The sequence below is a fragment of the Pelobates fuscus genome, chromosome 1 (assembly GCF_036172605.1).
Source record: "Pelobates fuscus isolate aPelFus1 chromosome 1, aPelFus1.pri, whole genome shotgun sequence".
Classification (NCBI taxonomy): Eukaryota; Metazoa; Chordata; class Amphibia; order Anura; family Pelobatidae; genus Pelobates; species Pelobates fuscus.
The window spans coordinates 61326540-61345647 of record NC_086317.1 but is presented as its reverse complement, the minus strand read 5'-3'; the positions used below and the strand labels follow the sequence as shown (position 1 = coordinate 61345647).

The following is a 19108-nucleotide window of genomic DNA, read 5'->3' as shown; positions in this document are numbered from 1 at the left end:
AGTGCAAGTGCGTGAGGGCGGCAGTGTATGTCAGGGTTTTAGTGTGTGTGTTAGGGGCAGTGTATGTGTGGGGCAGTGTGTGTGTGAGAGAGCTGCAGTGTGTGTGAGCGGTACAGTGTGTATGTGAGGGGGGCAGTGTGTGTGTGAGAGTTGAAGTGTGTGTGAGGCTTCCACTGTATGTGTGTGTGGGGCAGTGTGTGTATGGGGGAGCACTGTATGTGTGTTTGGGACAGTGTGTGTATGGGGGGGCACTGTATGTGTGTTTGGGACAGTATGTGTATGGGGGGAGCACTGTATGTGTGTTTGGGACAGTGTGTGTATGTGGGGGCACTGTATGTGTGTATGGGTCAGTGTGTGTGTGGGGCAATGTGTGTGTATGGGGTGGGCAGTGTATGTGGGACAATATGTGTATGGGGGAAGGAGGGTAGGGAGGCTTTTTAATAAAAAAAATGTATTTAAAAAAAGATATATTTATGTCCACGCCTCCCTTCTTACCTTTACTGGGAAGTGTGGGGACTTTTCAGGATCCCTGGTGGTCCGGTGGGGAATCCCTGGTGGTTCCAGTGGCTAGAGTGAACTCTAGCCGTAGCTCCAGGGCTAGAGTTCACTCTCGTGAGATTTGGAGCGTATGCTACTTGCTCGCTAGAGAAGGACACGGAGGAGCTTCGGGCTGAGCTCCCGGGTCCTCTCTCCCTCCCCTGCTAGCTGTCAGTACAGTGCCTGTGGACCGGGGAGGGAGATCTATGATCTATGATCTATGATCTCCCTCCCCGGTCCGAAGGCACATTGCAGGGTTGGCACTTGGACAATGCCAGCCCTGCATTAGCCAGCAGGAGATAATCTCGGGATGGGGGCAATTGCCCCGTTACCCCCCCCTGGATCCGCCACTGTAAAGGACCACTATAGGCACCCAGACCACTTCAGCTCAATGAAGTTGTCTGGGTGCCATGTCCCCCTAGTTTAACCCTGCAGCTGGAAACCAAGCAGTTTCAGAGAAACTGCTATGTTTACACTAAGGATTAATCCAGCCTCTAGTGGCTGTCTCACTGACAGCCACTAGAGGCTGCTTCCGCGATTCTCAGTGAGATGATGCTGACATCCATAGGAAAGCATTGAGTGCTTTCCTATGGGCGGTTTGAATGCGCATGGGCATTCGGCGCTGACGTCGGCAGGAGGAGGAGAGGTCCCCAGAGCCCGGCACTGGATTAAGGTAAGTGGCTGAAGGGTTTTAACCCATTAAGCACAGCGGGAGGGGGGCAACGAGGGTGGGGGGACCTAATAACCCTATAGTGCCAGGAAAACAAGTTTGTTTTCCTGGCACTATAGTGGTCCTTTAACTTATTTTATAGACCCTAAAAAAAATTAAAATTAAAATTCAAGGTTGAACTGACCCTACTGAAAATCAAAACTCCTACTCATTCTGTAAAGACATAAAGAGTCTGAGCATCAAAGAAAATGGAGTACATATATACAGCACAAGGAATTTTAGTGGTTCTTTTGAATTTATATTTAAAATAACAGTAATGTTGGGGATATTATAACATATATTTCCGTTCCCATTAGAATTTTACTAGATATATTTGCGAATCAGGTGGAGACGGGAAGCCAGTATATTCAGGCAGTCCTGGCCTGGACTCTGGCTATTCAATAAGTATTAGTAATCCCTGACTCAGCCGAGTGGAATGTATTGCACAGTTAACATATGGGTTTGTGATTCTTATTTACCTTCCTGCTTATCATAGAGTTCCGAGTTAAACTGGAACATTCGGTAACAAGTTCTCATAAACATTGTTAATCTAGGATCACAATGTGCTTTCTCTCAATGCAATGTACTTTGAATATATAAATTTGTTACAGATATCACAGCGTTCTGCAGAAAATACTCAAGGATTATTATCAAGTTTTCATTCATACTGATGTATTTTATGCATCAGTGATGAACTTCACATGGAATAAACACAATACCTTTTCTGCCCTTTAAAACAAATGTTAAAGGAACAGTTTAGACACCATTACAACCTAATCTATATTAAGTTGTTATGGTGCCAGGAGGCCCCCAATTGGCTCCAGCCATTTAGTGGTGCCCCTGCTCGGCAGCAGAAACCAGGTGCCGCCTGGGAGACCTAGACATCGGCACAGGAGGCAACCGTTCGAGAACGGTTTAATCCCTTAAGTAAAGAGAGCACCAAGGGGCCGCCTAACACCATAACAACTTCGGTTAGATGAAGCAGTTAGGGTGACATGAGTGTTTCTTCAAAGTGCTGCCCAGTACTAGGCAGAACTCATATTCTGCTACAGCATTATTTACTACGTCTTCAATTGCAATGGTCTTCAAGTGAATTTCTGACAGTTTACAGTTTAATGTATAACCATTCTGGGGAAGGGGGGCAAATTAAAAGCTCAATCCAAGCACCATACCTACTTCAGTCATTTAAAGAGGTCATGGTGCCTCGAGTCTGTGTGTGCAGCATTCCCCTAAGAAACACTGCCAAAGGTGTAACTCAACACTCAGCCTGTTGGAGCCAGACAGCCAATGCAGAGAAAATGCAGTGTTTACATTAAAGCCTAGCGATAACTTCACTGGCCACTCCTCAGATGGCTGTTGGAGATCCTTCCTGGGTCATGGTTGCCTAAAATGTGTCTCTACCCTCTGCATGCAGACACTGAACTTTCTTCATAGAGATTAATTAATTCAATTCATCTCTATGAGGAGATGCTGATTGGTCAGGGCTGTGTTGGAATTGTGCTGGCTCTGCCCCTGATCTGCCTCTTTGTCAGTCTCAGCCAATACTATGGGGAAGCATTGTGATTGGATCAGGCTACCACTTCTGATGATGTCAGAAGGCAGTGGGCAGGTCTAAAGGAAATGGGGACAAAGCCATCAACTCCAGACTTCAATACCAGTTTTTACCAAGATTTACCAAGATTTTACTATATTTAGGGAGGCATGAGGGTACCAGGGTGGCTAGATGGTGGTTTTAACACTATAGGGTCTGGAATACATGTTTGTGTTTCTAACCCTATAGTGCTCCTTTAAATCATAAAGCCAGTACTCTGTTGTACCATGTAGTGATCAACCAAACTCGTTATTCCAAATAGTAACACTGATATTTCTCTAATATACATTTAGTCAACACCTCAGTCAATAATCTAAAGATGAATACACTCTTTTTCGCTAATTGCTATTTAGAGCTATTGCTTTAGCGATCCTGACACATCTTGTTTTTTTTTTTTGTAAATTGCCATTATTACAGTATTTTGTGATTAGTCTAATTAAAGGTAAATAACCCAACTAAGTGTTTGCATTAACCATCTTCATGCATCTTTTATTTTTGTATTTCCTTGGGATTCAGGGCATGTACACTTAACTAACAAAAGGAAACCTTATCTGCTACTATTAAGCTTAACGCGACTCAGCAAAAGGTTATTTAGTATAATTTGGCTTCATTAATGATTCATGAACACTAAGGGCTGTTACACAGAATGCTATTGTAAATCTAAGTACTGGAGAGAGAGAGTAATAGCTGTTAAATGGAGAATCTTTAATTCTTAATTCCAAATCAGTTAAAAATAAACATCCCTAACACATTTTCAATAAAATAGGAAATTAATGCTCTAAGCAGAAAGTAAAAGTGAGATGACAAGTTGCTAAATTAAGGCAAGATATAGCAAAGTTGAAAAAAAATCCACTTAGTGGAGTGGGATCTCCCCTCCCCCCCCCCCCCCCCCACTCACAGTTAAGTGAATAAACCCCAAACTATTTTCTTCTTCATGATATCTGGTGCATGTAATATAACACCGAGGTTTGGTAACATTTCAAATCAACAGTGAAAAAAAGATAAGTGGCGCATTCGCAGCATTCGTACATGCATTAATTTGTAGCTGCTCAAAAGACCAACAATTATATACAATGCCAGCATGCAACATACAATTGCTGGATCCATGCCATTCATCAAAGTACACACAGGGCCGGCCTTAGGGGTGTGAGAGCTGTGCGGCCGCATAGGGTGCCATGGTGCAGGGGGCGCCATGCGGCCATACAGCTCACACATGGCCGAACAGTATTTAAAAAAGAAAAAAATTGCGTCGGGGGTGGAACTTCCCGTGCAGCGGGGGCGGAACTTCCCGTGCAGCGGGGCGGAGCTTCCCATGCGGCGCGGGCGGAGCTAAAAGTGCCGGATAACTGCTGCAGGGGAAGCAGGAATGAGTCCCAGCTTCCCCCAACAAGCAGTCTCCAGGAGCTGCACTGCTGGTCTGCCTCCACAATGAACAGAGGTATGTGTGATTGTCTGTGTGTGTAGGACTGTCTGCCTGCCTGTGTGTGTGTGTGTGTCTGTGACTGTCTGCCTGTTTGTATGACTGTGTGTGTGTGTGTGTCTGTGTGTATGACTCCCTGTGTTTGTGTGTGTGTGTGTGTGTGCGCGTGACTGTCTGTCCTGTATGTGTAAGACTGTATGTGTGGCTGTGTGTGTGTGTGTGTGTGTAAAACTGTATGTGTGGCTGTGTGTGTGGCTGTCTGCATGTAATTGTGTGTGAGTGTGTTTATCTACCTGTAACTGTGTATGTGTGTTACTGCCTGTACCTGTGTATGTGACTATCTGCCTGCGGCTATGTGCATGTGGTGGATTTGACAGTGTATATGTATAACTGTGTGCATCTGACTATGGGAATATGTGCACATAACTCTGCAAAACTATACACCTGCATTCACACACAGGCCTAAATGCATGTTTTTATCTGAATTAAATAACCATCACACACAACCAATAAAGCCAGCACAAATATCACATACAACCAATACACGCATATCACACACTGTTAATCCATCCTTTACAAATATCACACACAGCCAACACATAGCATACATAGCACACACAGTCATCACATCTATCACATACACAGACAACACAAACATTACATCATACATGGATGACGAGGGGGGGCGCTGTGAAGGTTTTTCGCACAGGGCGCCTGAAGGCCTAAGATCGACCCACAAACAGAATATGGGAGTTTATGGGAGTTGCAAACATTTAGAGATTGATGGTTGATGGGAGTTGCAGACATTTATCAGTTGCAGAATCACAAATTGTCCATCGTGAGTACTTACTGCATGTAGATACCGTAAGGACTGCAAGGCATCTGAAAATCCACCCCAGGAATTCCAGTCTTCATATTCCCCCTCTTCCAACAGATATTGCATTCCCTTATACCTCTCTTTCTCATAGCCGACCCATCTATAGGTACCGGAAAAGCAATGTTTAAATAGAGAGGCAGAGCACAAAATAAAGAATAGCAAAGACATATTTCAAAATATAATATGTGCTTTTACAGGGGGAGTTGCATAAAGAAAATAGAAGGTTTAAGGTTCACCAAATTTGTGTCGCATTATGTTTCTGTAACAAGATTACGTGCATCGTACATTAGATTCATTTAACAAAAGTTGGACACATATTTAACAAAATACTTTGTAGATTTCAGTTGTTATCTTATAGAAAAAGTTGATTAACTACCTGTGAGGAGGCCTGTGTCCCACATATCTATCTTTGGGCAGGAAACGGGGGGAAAAATACTCTGTATAACTGATGTGGGCGTATTGGCAGGGTATCGTCGCAAATAACAGATTGAAATACGGGCGTTAATTTGCCAGGAATGTGTGATTTAAAGCTGTTACATTTTTTTGACTATACGTAAAATGATGAACTAAGCAAAACTAAATAATTACGTTTATTTCAGACTCTACATGTGAATGTCAGCAAGGTATTAACACAGAAAACAATTGCAAATGGCTCATCCAGTGCAAATACAAGTTTTACCTCTTTATATATCAATGCAAGAACCAAACCTTAAATATATAATGCAATTTTGATCCCCAATACTTATACTTTGTGCTAATCTCAATAAAGAAGGAATTGATACTTTTAGAGGCTCAATTGAAATTCACTTCCACATGGCAGACTTTTTGGATCAATAGGAACAATTGGGATGGGTGAAGGGTGGGACTACATGAACTAATGTTTTTTTTCAGCCTAAATTACTATGCAAGTCAGTGTAACTCACCAGCAATAAATATATTAACCACAGTTATTTTAGCTTAGCAATTATAATTGTAATTGCCAGAAACTGCTATTAACCAGAGAATTAATATTAAACCTCTGTTATGCAACCTATGAAAGCTGTTGTATTTATAAATAAGCTGCGGACATTTCATTTTTTTTTTGTTTTCAGTCAGTGTGCTGTACTTAAGAGACGATGAAAACACGGTAAAAACCCAGAAAAGTCTCACGAAAAGAATCCACACAAATATTTCCCCCCAGGGTTTAGACTTGATGGAAATTCTTGACAGTTCCCAGAATAGTCTATTATGATTGACACTAGACTTCAAATCGGTTTAGGTGAGTTTACACAACCAGTAGAAGCTCTAAAGGGAGTCCTTAAGCTTCTTGAAACACAACTTAGAAGGAGCAGAGCACGCTCAAGTTTCATATTATGCCAACAGAGTCTTAGGCCAAATGTGGTCCAGGTTTTAAGGTCATTCCCTCACCAGTGTAGGTCTAAAACCCTGACTTTTATTGGAATAATCCTTTGACTACCTGGGACTGTGTTCTGTGATTCTAAGTCTTTAGGAATCCAGATGATATTTCACAAACTATTGATTTGCCCTTTTCTTTTTACACCCAAATAGATTTCCATAACTTCTTACAAAACGTACTTTTTTTTAATAAGTCAGATTGTAAACAGCTGAAATAAATCATTGTTTTGAGTACACTTTGGCAATCATATAACTATTCTACCCTTAGTAAATAAATCTGAGTGTTTATTACTTGTGCTGCTCCACCTATACTTTTACATCTAAATGAACTTTTGATACGATTTATAGAGGTACATTCTGATTTGGAAATGGCAAACTTTCTTTTTCTTTGATCAGACCTTCGATCACGTACAGTCCTTTAAGTGTTTTACATTTATACAAAACATAGCAGACATTCTATTTTATTATCCACATTATAACTGGGGAAATGGGCAGCAGTAAACTCGCCAATCTTTCATGTTTTCTGCCATTATTACTTTACTTGCAACAATTACTAACCATAACTACATTTTGTACAACTTCAGTTATTTGTACAGCTGGCTAACGCGAAGGAAATAGGAAGCATTTTCAATAGATCATGACTATTAACCGAATCATATACAGTATGTGGATTGACTCTCTGTCATATGTGGGGGATATACATGGTATAGTTGTGCTTTTGTGTACTAAAGTGATATTGTTTTTTAACCTGGGATTTTTAAGATTTACAAAACTGCTATTTAATAAGTTAGTTGCATGTTCTATGCTTAATGCGGTATCTATTTGTATTTTTTTTTTTAACAGTTATTTTGCTACTGAAAATCTGCAAATATTGTCGTACAAAAGTGCCATTTTACAACTCAATGTTTCTATAGCACACAGATTATTGTTGTGTAGGCATTGCATCATGTACTTTCTACAACATTCTGCCGATACACAGATTAATTATATCTATGTTCCAAAATACGTCAGAAACCAATATTAATAAACTGGTAATTTGATTAAAGATTAAAGTCTTCAATCAAATTATTCTGATTTACTGAAGTCAGAGGTGGCCCATTATTAACTCTGTTGCCACAGAGCCTCACAAAAGTACTAAGCTTTGTTACTATAGAAAACCTGGACACATATTAATAAAAATTTACATTTATTTTGTTTTGCATAATGTACATAATTTGCATAATTTACTACACATTGAAATTGACTATTAAACACATACACATACAAACAATTGAGGATACTTACATTCCACCAATAACTCTCATTGATCCAATCTTTTGGTCCTCACCCTCACAAATCATTGTTTTGATGCTGTAGACATGATCTGTGAGTTCTCTTGACCAGCCTTCAAAATTGGGCTTCTGATAAACAATTACCTGTTGTAAAAAAAAAAAAAAAAAAAAAGGTACTCATTCAATGTTCATGTGACAGTAGGACAACTTTTTCACCACTCAAGTGGTCAGACTGTAAATTTGCACCGGCAAAAATTGTTACCATGGTAATGTAATTATTTACCTTTGGTTGACTGGGCTGCTCCACTTTTAATCCTCCCTGAAATAAATGGAAAGAAAAATTAATCAGGCATTTGTTCTTTCCAGATAATTAACTTTAAATTGTGAAGTCTCCGATTTTAATACTAAGCAACCATCAATGGTGATGACTCAACGAAAGATGAACTTTGGAACTCGAGACACGGCAGCTAGACATTCCAGCCCCTGGCACACAGCAAAGCACTACCTTTCATTGGGATAAAGTAGGAGGCTGGCGTTAGTGCCAAGAGGAAAGCCAGTTTTTTTTAGTTGAGTTTTTTTAGTTGAGTTAGATTGTTTAACCCTGTGTTGATCATGCTATACATACCTAGATATAGTTGCCTTAATGCATGTTGAATTGGCAGTTAAAAAAATATATATTTTTTTTTATATATATAATATTGTTATAATTAATTTTAATTCATATTTATTAAAAAACATTTTTTTGCGATATTTGAAAAACGTGGGAGTTTGTGTGTTACATTTGTACTTTGATTAGTGTAGTCTTGGGAATTGGTTGAAAAGGAATAAAAATGTATCCCTCTGTCATGCCGTGGTTAACATGTTTAAACATTTTGAATTGCCATGTTTGCTGTGTACTGGGAAGACTTTTCACCATTGTGAGTTGAAGCAGAGGGAGCCTGGTCTTTGTGCCTGGATATTGTATCCAGTACACAGTTGATACAGGAACGACCCCAACATTAAAGCCACTTTCACCAGTCATGTTAATTATAAATAATACTTGGTTTTTATTGATGTGTCATAAAACTTCCATTGATGGTTATAAATAATCTTTCATAGTTTGGCAGCAGGCACCCCCCAACAAACCTAGCAGAACACATTTCACCCCTCAAAGGTGCTTATTCATGGTTATAATTTAAAGTAATTGCTACAGATGAACTACCGATCCCATAAATCTCAGCAGAACATAAGGTTAAAGAATATATGTAAGACTCTCATTGAAAACCAGGGGAGAACCAGAGTGTGGTAAAAAAACAAAAATCAACCAATTGCTCTTCAGACTTGTCAATATGCAACAAACAATGTAAGTCCAGAAGTGGCTATGCACCTTGCTCACGGTGTCTAGAGAGGTATCGGCTATACCTCAGAGACGAGGCCTAACAAGTCAGAAAGGAGCTGGCCTGCATTTTGGATTTGAACTGTCCTTTTGGGCAGGGCCGGACTGGCCCACGGGGATACCGGGAAATTTCCCGGTGAGCCGTCGGCACCTGGGGCCGGGGTGACCTGCAGCCGCAGGGAGAACTTGAATGGCGGCCGCAGGGGAAGCTCTTCTGGCGGCCGCTGGGGGAGCAGGCTGTTATGTCTCTGCTCCCCCTCCCTTGCATGCTAGAAAGAGAGTGGGGCTGGAATATGACATCATATTCCGGCCCAGGGTCTCATTAAGCTGCGTGCGAGGGAGGGGGAGTAGAGACAGAACAGCCTGCTCCCCCAGCGGCCGCCAGAAGAGCTTCCCCTGCGGCCGCCATTCAAGTTCTCCCTGCGGCCGCCAGCACACCGATCAGTCTGCCCACCCACACAGGTAGCAACAAGTATGTATGTCAGTGGGAGTGTTTGTGTCTGTGTCATGCTGTGTGTGTGTCTGTCTGTCTGTGTCATGCTGTGTGTGTGTGTCTGTCTGTGTCATGCTGTGTGTGTGTGTGTGTGTGTGTGTCTGTGTCATGCTGTGTGTGTGTGTGTGTGTCTGTGTCATGCTGTGTGTGTGTCTGTCTGTGTCATGCTGTGTGTGTCTGTGTCATGCTGTGTGTCTGTCTGTGCCATGCTGTGTGTGTTTGTCTGTCTGTGTCATGCTGTGTGTGTGTGTGTCTGTGTCATGCTGTGTGTGTTTCTGTCTGTATCATGCTGTGTGTGTGTGTCTGTCTGTGTCATGCTGTGTGTGTGTGTCTGTCTGTGTCATGCTGTTTGTGTGTGTCTGTGTCATTGTGTGTGTGTGTGTGTGTGTGTGTCTGTGTCATGCTGTGTGTGTGTGTGTCTGTGTCATTGTGTGTGTGTGTGTGTCATGGTGTGTGTCTGTGTCGTGTGTGTGTGTGTCTGTGTCACGGTGTGTCTGTATCATGGTGTGTGTGTGTCTGTCTGTGTCATGGTGTGTGTGTGTGTCTGTCATGGTGTGTGTGTGTCTGTCTGTGTCGTGGTGTGTCTGTCATGGTGTGTGTGTGTCTGTCTGTGTCATGGTGTGTCTGTCATGTTGTGTGTGTGTGTCAGTCATGGTGTCTGTGTGTGTTTTTAAAAATAGTGTTTTACTCACCTTTTTTTTTTTCCAACGTCGTGCTGGTCTCTGCCTCTATGACTGAGATCATCAAGCTTGATGATCTCAGCCAATCTGCACTGACACAGGAAGCGCCTCTAGTGACCGTCTGAGTGTCTGTCACTAGAGGTGTCACTAGGAAGCAATGTAAACACTGCCTTTTCTCTGAAAAGTCAGTGTTTACATTGAAAAGCCTGCAGGGACAGGCTATAAACACCAGAACCACTACATTAAGCTGTGTGTGTGTGCGCGCCTGCTAGTGAGTGAGCTTGCTTGCATGTGTGTGTGCCTGCTAGTGAGTGAGCTTGTGTTTTTATGTCAATGAGCTTATGTATATTAGTGAAATTGTTTGTCTATGAGGCTGTGTATCAATGAGCTTGTGTGTGTCAGTGAGATTGTGTGTGTCTGCATGTGAGTATGCTTACTGTATAATTAAATGTTTTACTCTGAAAGGACCAATATATTATATTAGAAAAAGCAATATATATATATATATATATATATATTTATTACTCAATCATCTGGGGTGGCAAGACATAGCCTTACATATTACATGCGACAATATATGGCGCAATGACTTATGGGGCTGGCATAGATTTTTTTTTCCAGGGCCGCTTTGTATCCCCAGTTCGGCCCTGCTTTTGGGTGGGATGAGTCTGATATGAAAATTGCCTAGGTTCTCTTTGTAATGGCACAAGATGAGCTAAAACTAGCCTACATGAGCTGTTGTTCATTCTTGCACCTTGTTCTTTTTTTTTTTTTTTTTTTTACTCTCTCTCTTTATTAAATTGTATTATCTACACTATGCATTACAACATGCGGGGAGGTTAACTCCAACCTGGACGGTCCCTGTAAAAGATAATGTCCTACATACCTGATAAACTAGTTTTGCACTCCACGGAGTATTAACCCCTTAAGGACCAAACATCTGGAATAAAAGGGAATCATGACATGTCACACATGTCATGGGTCCTTAAGGGGTTAAATAAACCGTCATACTTCCACCTACACTTGTGTGATCATTCGCCCTCAGATTGATAAAATCCAATAAAATAATATAACATTAGAATGTACTTACCAACTTTAAGGGTCTCAGTGATTGTATTCCACTTTCATGAACTGGAGAGAGAACTGAGCCTTCTTCTAAAACACTGACATTACCATTAAACTGAGCATCTGTATATGCCAGCCATCTGAGAAGACAGGATAGGACATTATACGGCTGTTATTTTCACGTCTACCATTATATATGGCAAATGTTTGTGTATTTGTGGTTGGACAAGCTAACATTCTATGATACTTGTCAATGTACTTGTACTCTCTTAGATTTATTCATATTTTATTTTGCTAAAGATTAGAGAAGATTATTTGCTATAATTCAGGGTCAGTAACTTGCAATAAGCTAAGACACTGGTTTCACCTGCTAGACTAGGGCACAAGAATCGGGTCCCCACATTATTTTCTATGGATGCCCATTGGCTGAATTCATATATATTATATTCATTAAGCCCCTATTTAATGTAACTGTGCTTCCTTACCTAGATCAAGGAAAATGTCTCTGATGTTAGAACAAGTCTAATGAAGGTTAACATTCTATAAAAATAATGGTCACGTATATAATTTGCATTCTACCATGTTAGAAATGTCTAAGGGGCCTGAGACTTCCACAGCTGAGCTAGGTGAAGATAATCATTAGACAAATATCACCTGGTCCCCCCCATAAAGGTAGGGCTTTGTAGAAAAGTAGCAAGACAAGATCAGTTGATAAAAAAACTATTTTAAATCCTAACTCCCCCCCCCCCCCCCCCACACAGAATAATGCAATTCTGAATAGGTGTACTCACACGCCTGACATGACCTCTAAGGAACGAGGGATGCTGTCCACCTGTTTTTTTAAAAAGGGAACCTCTGTATGCAAGTGAATGGGAACACCAGTTGTTCCAAACAGTCGGGATAATACAATTTCTGGAAAGTAATCCTATAGAAAACAGCAAGAAATTTAGATTTTACCATTTTAAACATAAGGTCCACATAGTCAGAACCACTGGTCCAAATAAGAACCTAAACCAGACTAAATATAATGACTAATGAAATTAAACATTTTATTAATTTACATTTACATATGTCCTTCTTAGCATCTCAACTTTTAAAAACAATTATCCAATGTAAATAATGCTCCTACATTTTAGTTTAAAAAAAAAAATATGTTTTTGCACTGAAGGGATTAGCTGCACCATCCACTCATATTGAGGTCTGAGTACTTCTCGTAGAAAACCACTTACCCTCAGCCCCCTGGCAACATATTGGGTTTAATGGATAAAGACAGACAGGGTTATTTACGAAAGTGAAAGGGATTCAAAACTATTTTCAAATGTAAGCCCAATGGAGTCAAACTGGAAGCATAGCTGACCTTTTTGAATTTAATCTACTTTGGCCTAAATTTAAAATTCACTTTGGATTGAAGACAATTCTGATTTTAGTAAATAACGCTGTATGAGATGCCAACTACGAGCTTTTAATGTACTCCCCTTGAAGCTGGGTGGCATTATGGCGTACACCCATTTTATGCCGGCACCATTTATGACTCTTAGATAGGTTAGGGTGCCAGTAGTATGAAAAAGTTGCCATAGGTTATACCTTTAAATGTTTATTTCAATCTCACAATAATTTTTATGTCTAAGAAGAATAATATTTAAGGTAAAAACATAGTTTAAAAAGTTGCTGCAATGCTTAGAATTAAACATTAAAATGAGACAATGCAGAAAAATACCCAGAGGTTTATCCACTTAAGTGAGAATTCAAGGTGAATTCAAAGTGAATTTGAAATTTAAAGAGACACTATAGGCACCCATCTCAGTGAAGTGGTCTGGGTGCCATGTCCTCCCTGTTTTAGCCCTGCAACTGCAAACAATGCCGTTCTTCAAAATGGCAATGTTTTCATTGCAAGCTTTAATTGTAGTGGCTGTCACTCAGACAGTCACTAGAGGTGCTTCTGATAGACCAGGCATCAGTTCTAGCCTCTTCCTCTGAGAAAGCATTGGATTGGCTGAGATCATTGATCCCGATGATCTCAGCCAAGGAGACGTAGATGCCCTAAGGAAACCGGTGCTGCGAGGGAGAAAAGGTGAGTAAAACAAATGTTTTACTGCATGCAGTTGGGGCCCTGGTACCTAAACATCCAACAGGGCACTATAGCATTCCTTTAAAGTCAGACTCAAAGGAGCCAAACTGGAAACATAACTAACTTTGAGAATTTCTTTCGGCTATTTTTACCTCAAATTTGGAACTCATTTTGAATTCTCACTTTAATGAATAACTGTAACTATTTATGTTCAGGGTTTTATCAGCAATGGCAAGAGATGGCTAAAAAGTTAACATGTAAATCAAGATCATTCTTGTCCCTTTTAGAGTCTGTTTCCAACACATTATTTATGACAATACCTCTCATTTCTCCACATTAACTATTGTAAAGAAAAATGCAAAAATCCAAAGCATAGTTGGATAAGTAATAGGAAAACGTATTCACGAACATCTGGCTATCCCTATGGTGTACAAAGTGATATACATATATTATGGGCAGATGAAGCAAAAAAACATGTTTTATTGTTCACTGTGCCTTATTATTTTGGACATGTGCCTTTGAGAGATAGTGAAACTGTTTTTCTCCAACAATACAATGGGGCTTTATAACATTCTACAACGTGTTCCTAGTGATCAGCAAACTGCAGAGTGTCTGCAAAGTCAATCTACATTTATACCAATGCAGCGTTAACAGATTTCACAAATTAACATGTTCATATAATTAATGGATGATACATCTAACTTACATCTTAGTGTCTAACAGCAGAACGTTTTCAGTTTTAGTCAACCTTAAAGGGACACTGTAGTTACCAAAACAACTTTAACTTAATGAAGCAGTTTTGGTGTGTAGATAATTACCCTGCAGTCCTACTGCTCATCTAGCTGCCATTTAGGAGTTAAGTCACTTTGTTTATGCAGCCCTAGTCACACATCCCTGCATGTGACTTCCACAACCTTCCTAAACACTTGCTTTATAGTGAGATATACTGTTTAAACTTCCTTTATTGCACAGTCTGTTTAATTTAGAATATCTTATCTCCTATACTGTTATTGGCCTTCTAGGTCCTGCAGGAGCCTCCTGTGTGTGTGCTTAAAGACCAGGAGATAAAATCTTCTTAAGTAAATTAATGAATAAAAAAAATTATGTAGGTTGTGTGATGTATGGCTAGGGCTGCATAAACATAAATAAAAAATGACTTAACTCCTAAGTGGAAAAGAATTGAGCAGAAAGACTACATGGGCATGATCGATACACAAAAACTGCTTCATTAAGCTAAAGTTGTTTTGGTAGCTAAAGTGTCACTTTAAGAGCTATTATTTTGGGTAGCAATGTATGCCAGTGAGTTATATAAACAAGGCTTACCTAATTACAGCTACTCCTCACTTACCAACCTGGTTCTGTTCCTCGGCCTGGTCGTAGAAAGAATTGGTCGGTAAGTGAGAAGTTAAGGGATTCCCTGCTCTGGTGTGCTTGTCTATGTTCGGGGAATGTTTGGGCAAATAGTGACTTCAAGCACCATGACCACTTAAAAAAACTGAAGTGGTCATGGTGCTTGGGATAACCCTTTAAAATGGCAAGAGCTGACAGTCAGGAGTGATTATTCAGTTCTGCCCGAGACTAAGATCACCTTCACAGGAGCTTCTAAAACATGATCAGAGTTATTCATCAAAGTGAGAATTCGAGGTGAATTCAAAGCAATTTTTAAATCTAAGGTTAAAATAGTAGAACTGGAAAAATTCAGCTATGCTTTCAGTTTGGCTACCCTGGCCTTAAATTTGAAATGTACTTTTTAATTGATAGTAAATAACCCTATCTACACACATGGTTTCAATGTACCTTATTTAATAATACTTCATTGTGTGTTTTTAGAGGATAATAGAACATGGAAACATTATCTTCCCTATAAACTGCTGACTGCTACTATGTAATAGGATCATAGGGCTAGTGTTCACTAAAAGAGTAGCTAGCTATTTACAAGCTATTTGCAAGCAATTACTAACACATGTTCAACCTTGAGGTGTTGAAAGTATAGTTGTTTAACATATCAATGTGATTGCAATTAAAAAAATTGTTAATAAGTCAATAATGATGTACCTTGGCTACTCTCTTAACAGATCCTATGATGATTTCTTCTGGTTTGGATTTGGCTCCAGGAGAACCCCACAGAGACTGCAAAACCGCTTCTCCTTCTTCAAGGACATGAGCTTGACCTTGGAAGTGTGGCTTCTCATACAAAATCCAGCTGTGATGAACAGATAAACAGTGTGATATCAGAACACAACCAAAGTGGATAAATTCCTTTACTCCAGTTCTATTAAAGATACAGTTGCACTGATCTCTTTCAGAAAAGGTGCAAGATGACTGTATGGCATCATATAAATTTGAAGATTGTTAACAGTACATTGCCAGCTGCGTAGAACCATAAATTGATAAATTATTTCTATTATTGACAAATGGAAAGTTAAGGTAACTCAGTCATTTAAATGGGCTAAGCCTGATATGCTCAGGCAGCACATGTCTTTTATTTGAAGTGATGCTTTTTCGTTAATTCTACACTGCGCAGCCAGTGCATATCATGGGTATTCATTTTATCTTAAACAGCAGCATGAACGTGTAACCCACTATGGGAGGAATTTGAGAATGTGCACACACTTGTACAGCAAATACCCAAGTGAATATGGACATGCTGCAGAGGTAAGTGTGTTTTCTTTTAACTTACCTCCACTGCATTACTCATCCTACTAAACCCTTTAAATTATAAAGCTCAAGAGGCACATGCACAGCCTAACTACTGCGGCATACACATATTCTTTAGTTGAAATGTGCTATTATTATTACTTTGCCATTATTATTATTGCCATTTATATAGCGCCAACAGATTCCGTAGCGCTTTACAATATTATGAGAGGGGATTTAACTATAAATAGGACAATTACAAATACACTTACGGGAACAATAGGTTGAAGAGGACCCTGCTCAATCAAGCTTACATTCTACATTCTATAGGAGGTGGGGTGTAAAACACATTAGGACAGGATAACATAACCAGAATTCTTTCTGCATCACCATTCTCATTTGCTGTACACAGTCGATAGCGTCTTGAACCACTGACAGTATGCAGTGTCACTCCATCAGGGAAAATGTTGCACTACAGAAGAAAAAAAAGATCTATGGAAATGTGTAGAATTCTTACCATCCTCTAATAACCCTTATGTTAACTCCGTTTGGAAAGACGGCGGTTGTAGCATCAAGAATGTCTTCGTATAAATCAATCCTCCTTTCATGTTCAATAATATCTGAAATTACCACCTGTGATTATGAAAACAGTATTAGTCGATCATGGAGGGGTCTCACAAACTATCTACGATGGAACGGTGGTGAGGACAGTCCTACCAATTGCAGGGATCCTGAGAAAGTTTTGTATCACAAAGCATAAAACCATGATCCTGACGGCGGTTGTCCTTCCTTGCACCACTTTTGGTAGGTACTAACCACAGCATACCAGGAACACCCCACAAGATTTGCCATTTTGAAGATGCTCTGTCTCAGTCGTCTAGCAATCACTATTTGGCCCTTGTCTAAGTCACTCAGCTATTTTCACTTGCCCATTTTTTCTGCGTCTAACACATGAAATTCAAAAACTGACTGTTCTCTTGCTGCCTAACATACCCCACTGTGACAATATAATCAATGTTATTTACTGCACCTGCGGTTTCAATGTTGTGGCTGATCAGTGTATGACCCAAATGACACTTTCTGATGGATATGGAAAGGTTTACGTACATGTGATATATGTTTGCTTGTCATAACATTATATTCTGTAGAATCAATAAAATACAGCCATTTCTTCATGTCTTCTGTTTTATTTAATTTATTAGCTAGCAGTATGGTGGTCTTGCGTGATAGCATCTGTTTAAACAAAATGGATTTACAGAAATACCAGTTCATAATACATTTTAATTATATTCCACTTCCATTGTTACCTGTCAAAGTTATGTCATTTAGTGACATTTTGCATTAATGCAAGTAAAAATAATTAAGCTGAGATGGACTGACAGACAAATGTTGTACCCATTAGCATTCCCTTGATCTCCCTCGAGGTTGTTCTGACTTTTCTGCAAACGTCATTAGGCAAAACCAAACTTTATGTTTAACTCACTATCTCTGATTTGTTAGAGTATGAAAGGAGAGACATTGTGAACTGCCAAACTTAAACTCTTTTCTATTTTAATACTTGATGACTTACAAGACATCTGTACACTTAGCAGTATGGAATTAATTAGTATCATTTGGTAGCAGTTTTTGGAATTTTAATATTCTTCCTTTGAAGTTTAATAATAAAAAGTTTATGTGTTTGGAAAAACTGGAAAAAAAAGGAAACTGGCCTATAAAAAATATCAGAATTTCACTTTGCTACCCAATACAATATGTTCCTGGTAAAGACATATCAAAACGGTTTTCTAAAGAAAAGCTGACCCCTTTGACATTCAAAGAATCGAGAATCCATTAGTATGTTACATAATGAGCCTCACAAGGTTACATTATCTGTTTTCTATCCAGGTATGGTTTCAACAGATGTAATAATCTAAAGGAAAATGTAATTTATTGGCATTTTGAATTCCCATAGTGTCATTTACCTTTCCAGGCCTTTGATTTGGCTTTATGGTGTCTGGGTTGCTTAGGCTCTGAAAAATTAAACAAAATGGAAAATGTTAGTGAAGATTCCGATAAAGAATTGATTAACACCCAGTCTATTCCCTCTGTATAATCTAATTGTGTTCGCTATTATAAGAGGAGATTTCCCCAAAAAATTGGCTGGCAAGCTATTGGCTGGCAAGGAACAGGAGCCTTCTCATTGATTTTCCCTTACTAAGTCTACTCATCTCTGCATTTTCATTTTTGTATTGTCAGTTTTCAGGTTCTGCATAGTTAATCAGATCAAAGGAAATAAAAAGACTAGAGGCGATCCCAGGGGTTGGACAAGAACACATCTTCTGACTGATCAAGTTGAAAATGGTTCTGAGTTTGCAACATCAGAATATAGGCACATACTGGTAAATTGTAATACCAATATATAGCAATAATAACGCTAATAATTGAAAAAGTAAATAAACCGTTTTGCATCTGCTCATTTAATAAAACAAGTTTAATTTTAAATAATTACAAATATATTGAAAGAATTTATGTAATTGAGAACCTTGAGAAACTAAATTAATAACTACATTTTGTAGTGATAATATTAGGCTACATAGCACGTTTACAACAAAAGGTGATTATGGAGGAAGTGCATGCACAATTTATTAGCTTAGCTACAAAGTTAGAACAGAAAATGAAGGAAAAAAAATGATTTAAGTTTCCTGCTTTGTGAATGTATAAAACAAAAAATATAAAACAAACAATGTATTGCTGGCTTTTTTGTATGAAATGATAACAATAGTGAAATTTATATTAGAACTTTTCAAGGTAATAAAATATCTAACATTTGTAAATATGAAAAATATATATCTTGATATTTTGGTCAGATAATATTTGTGTAAAATATTCTATGCTCCCCATATTGGCAATGTTAGTAATTTAATGTCACTAATATTGTAAATTAGTAATTTTATCGTGAGTCATTTATAGGGAAGACAAAATATTGCAACGATTGCCATTTTCATATTAAA

General features: G+C 39.1%; 1 protein-coding gene across 1 annotated transcript in view; it reads right to left on the bottom strand.

The window, feature by feature from the left end:
• CRYBG3 (crystallin beta-gamma domain containing 3) overlaps positions 1-19108 on the bottom strand; it is a 115765-nt gene that overhangs the window by 28961 nt on the left and 67696 nt on the right. The window contains exons 5-12 of the mRNA XM_063448805.1: positions 18080-18127; positions 16636-16751; positions 15537-15684; positions 12205-12338; positions 11439-11553; positions 8084-8119; positions 7814-7944; positions 5108-5234 (exon numbers count right to left, since the gene is read on the bottom strand). Coding sequence (XP_063304875.1) covers positions 5108-5234; positions 7814-7944; positions 8084-8119; positions 11439-11553; positions 12205-12338; positions 15537-15684; positions 16636-16751; positions 18080-18127 — 855 coding nt within the window. The remainder of the gene's footprint in view (positions 1-5107; positions 5235-7813; positions 7945-8083; positions 8120-11438; positions 11554-12204; positions 12339-15536; positions 15685-16635; positions 16752-18079; positions 18128-19108) is intronic.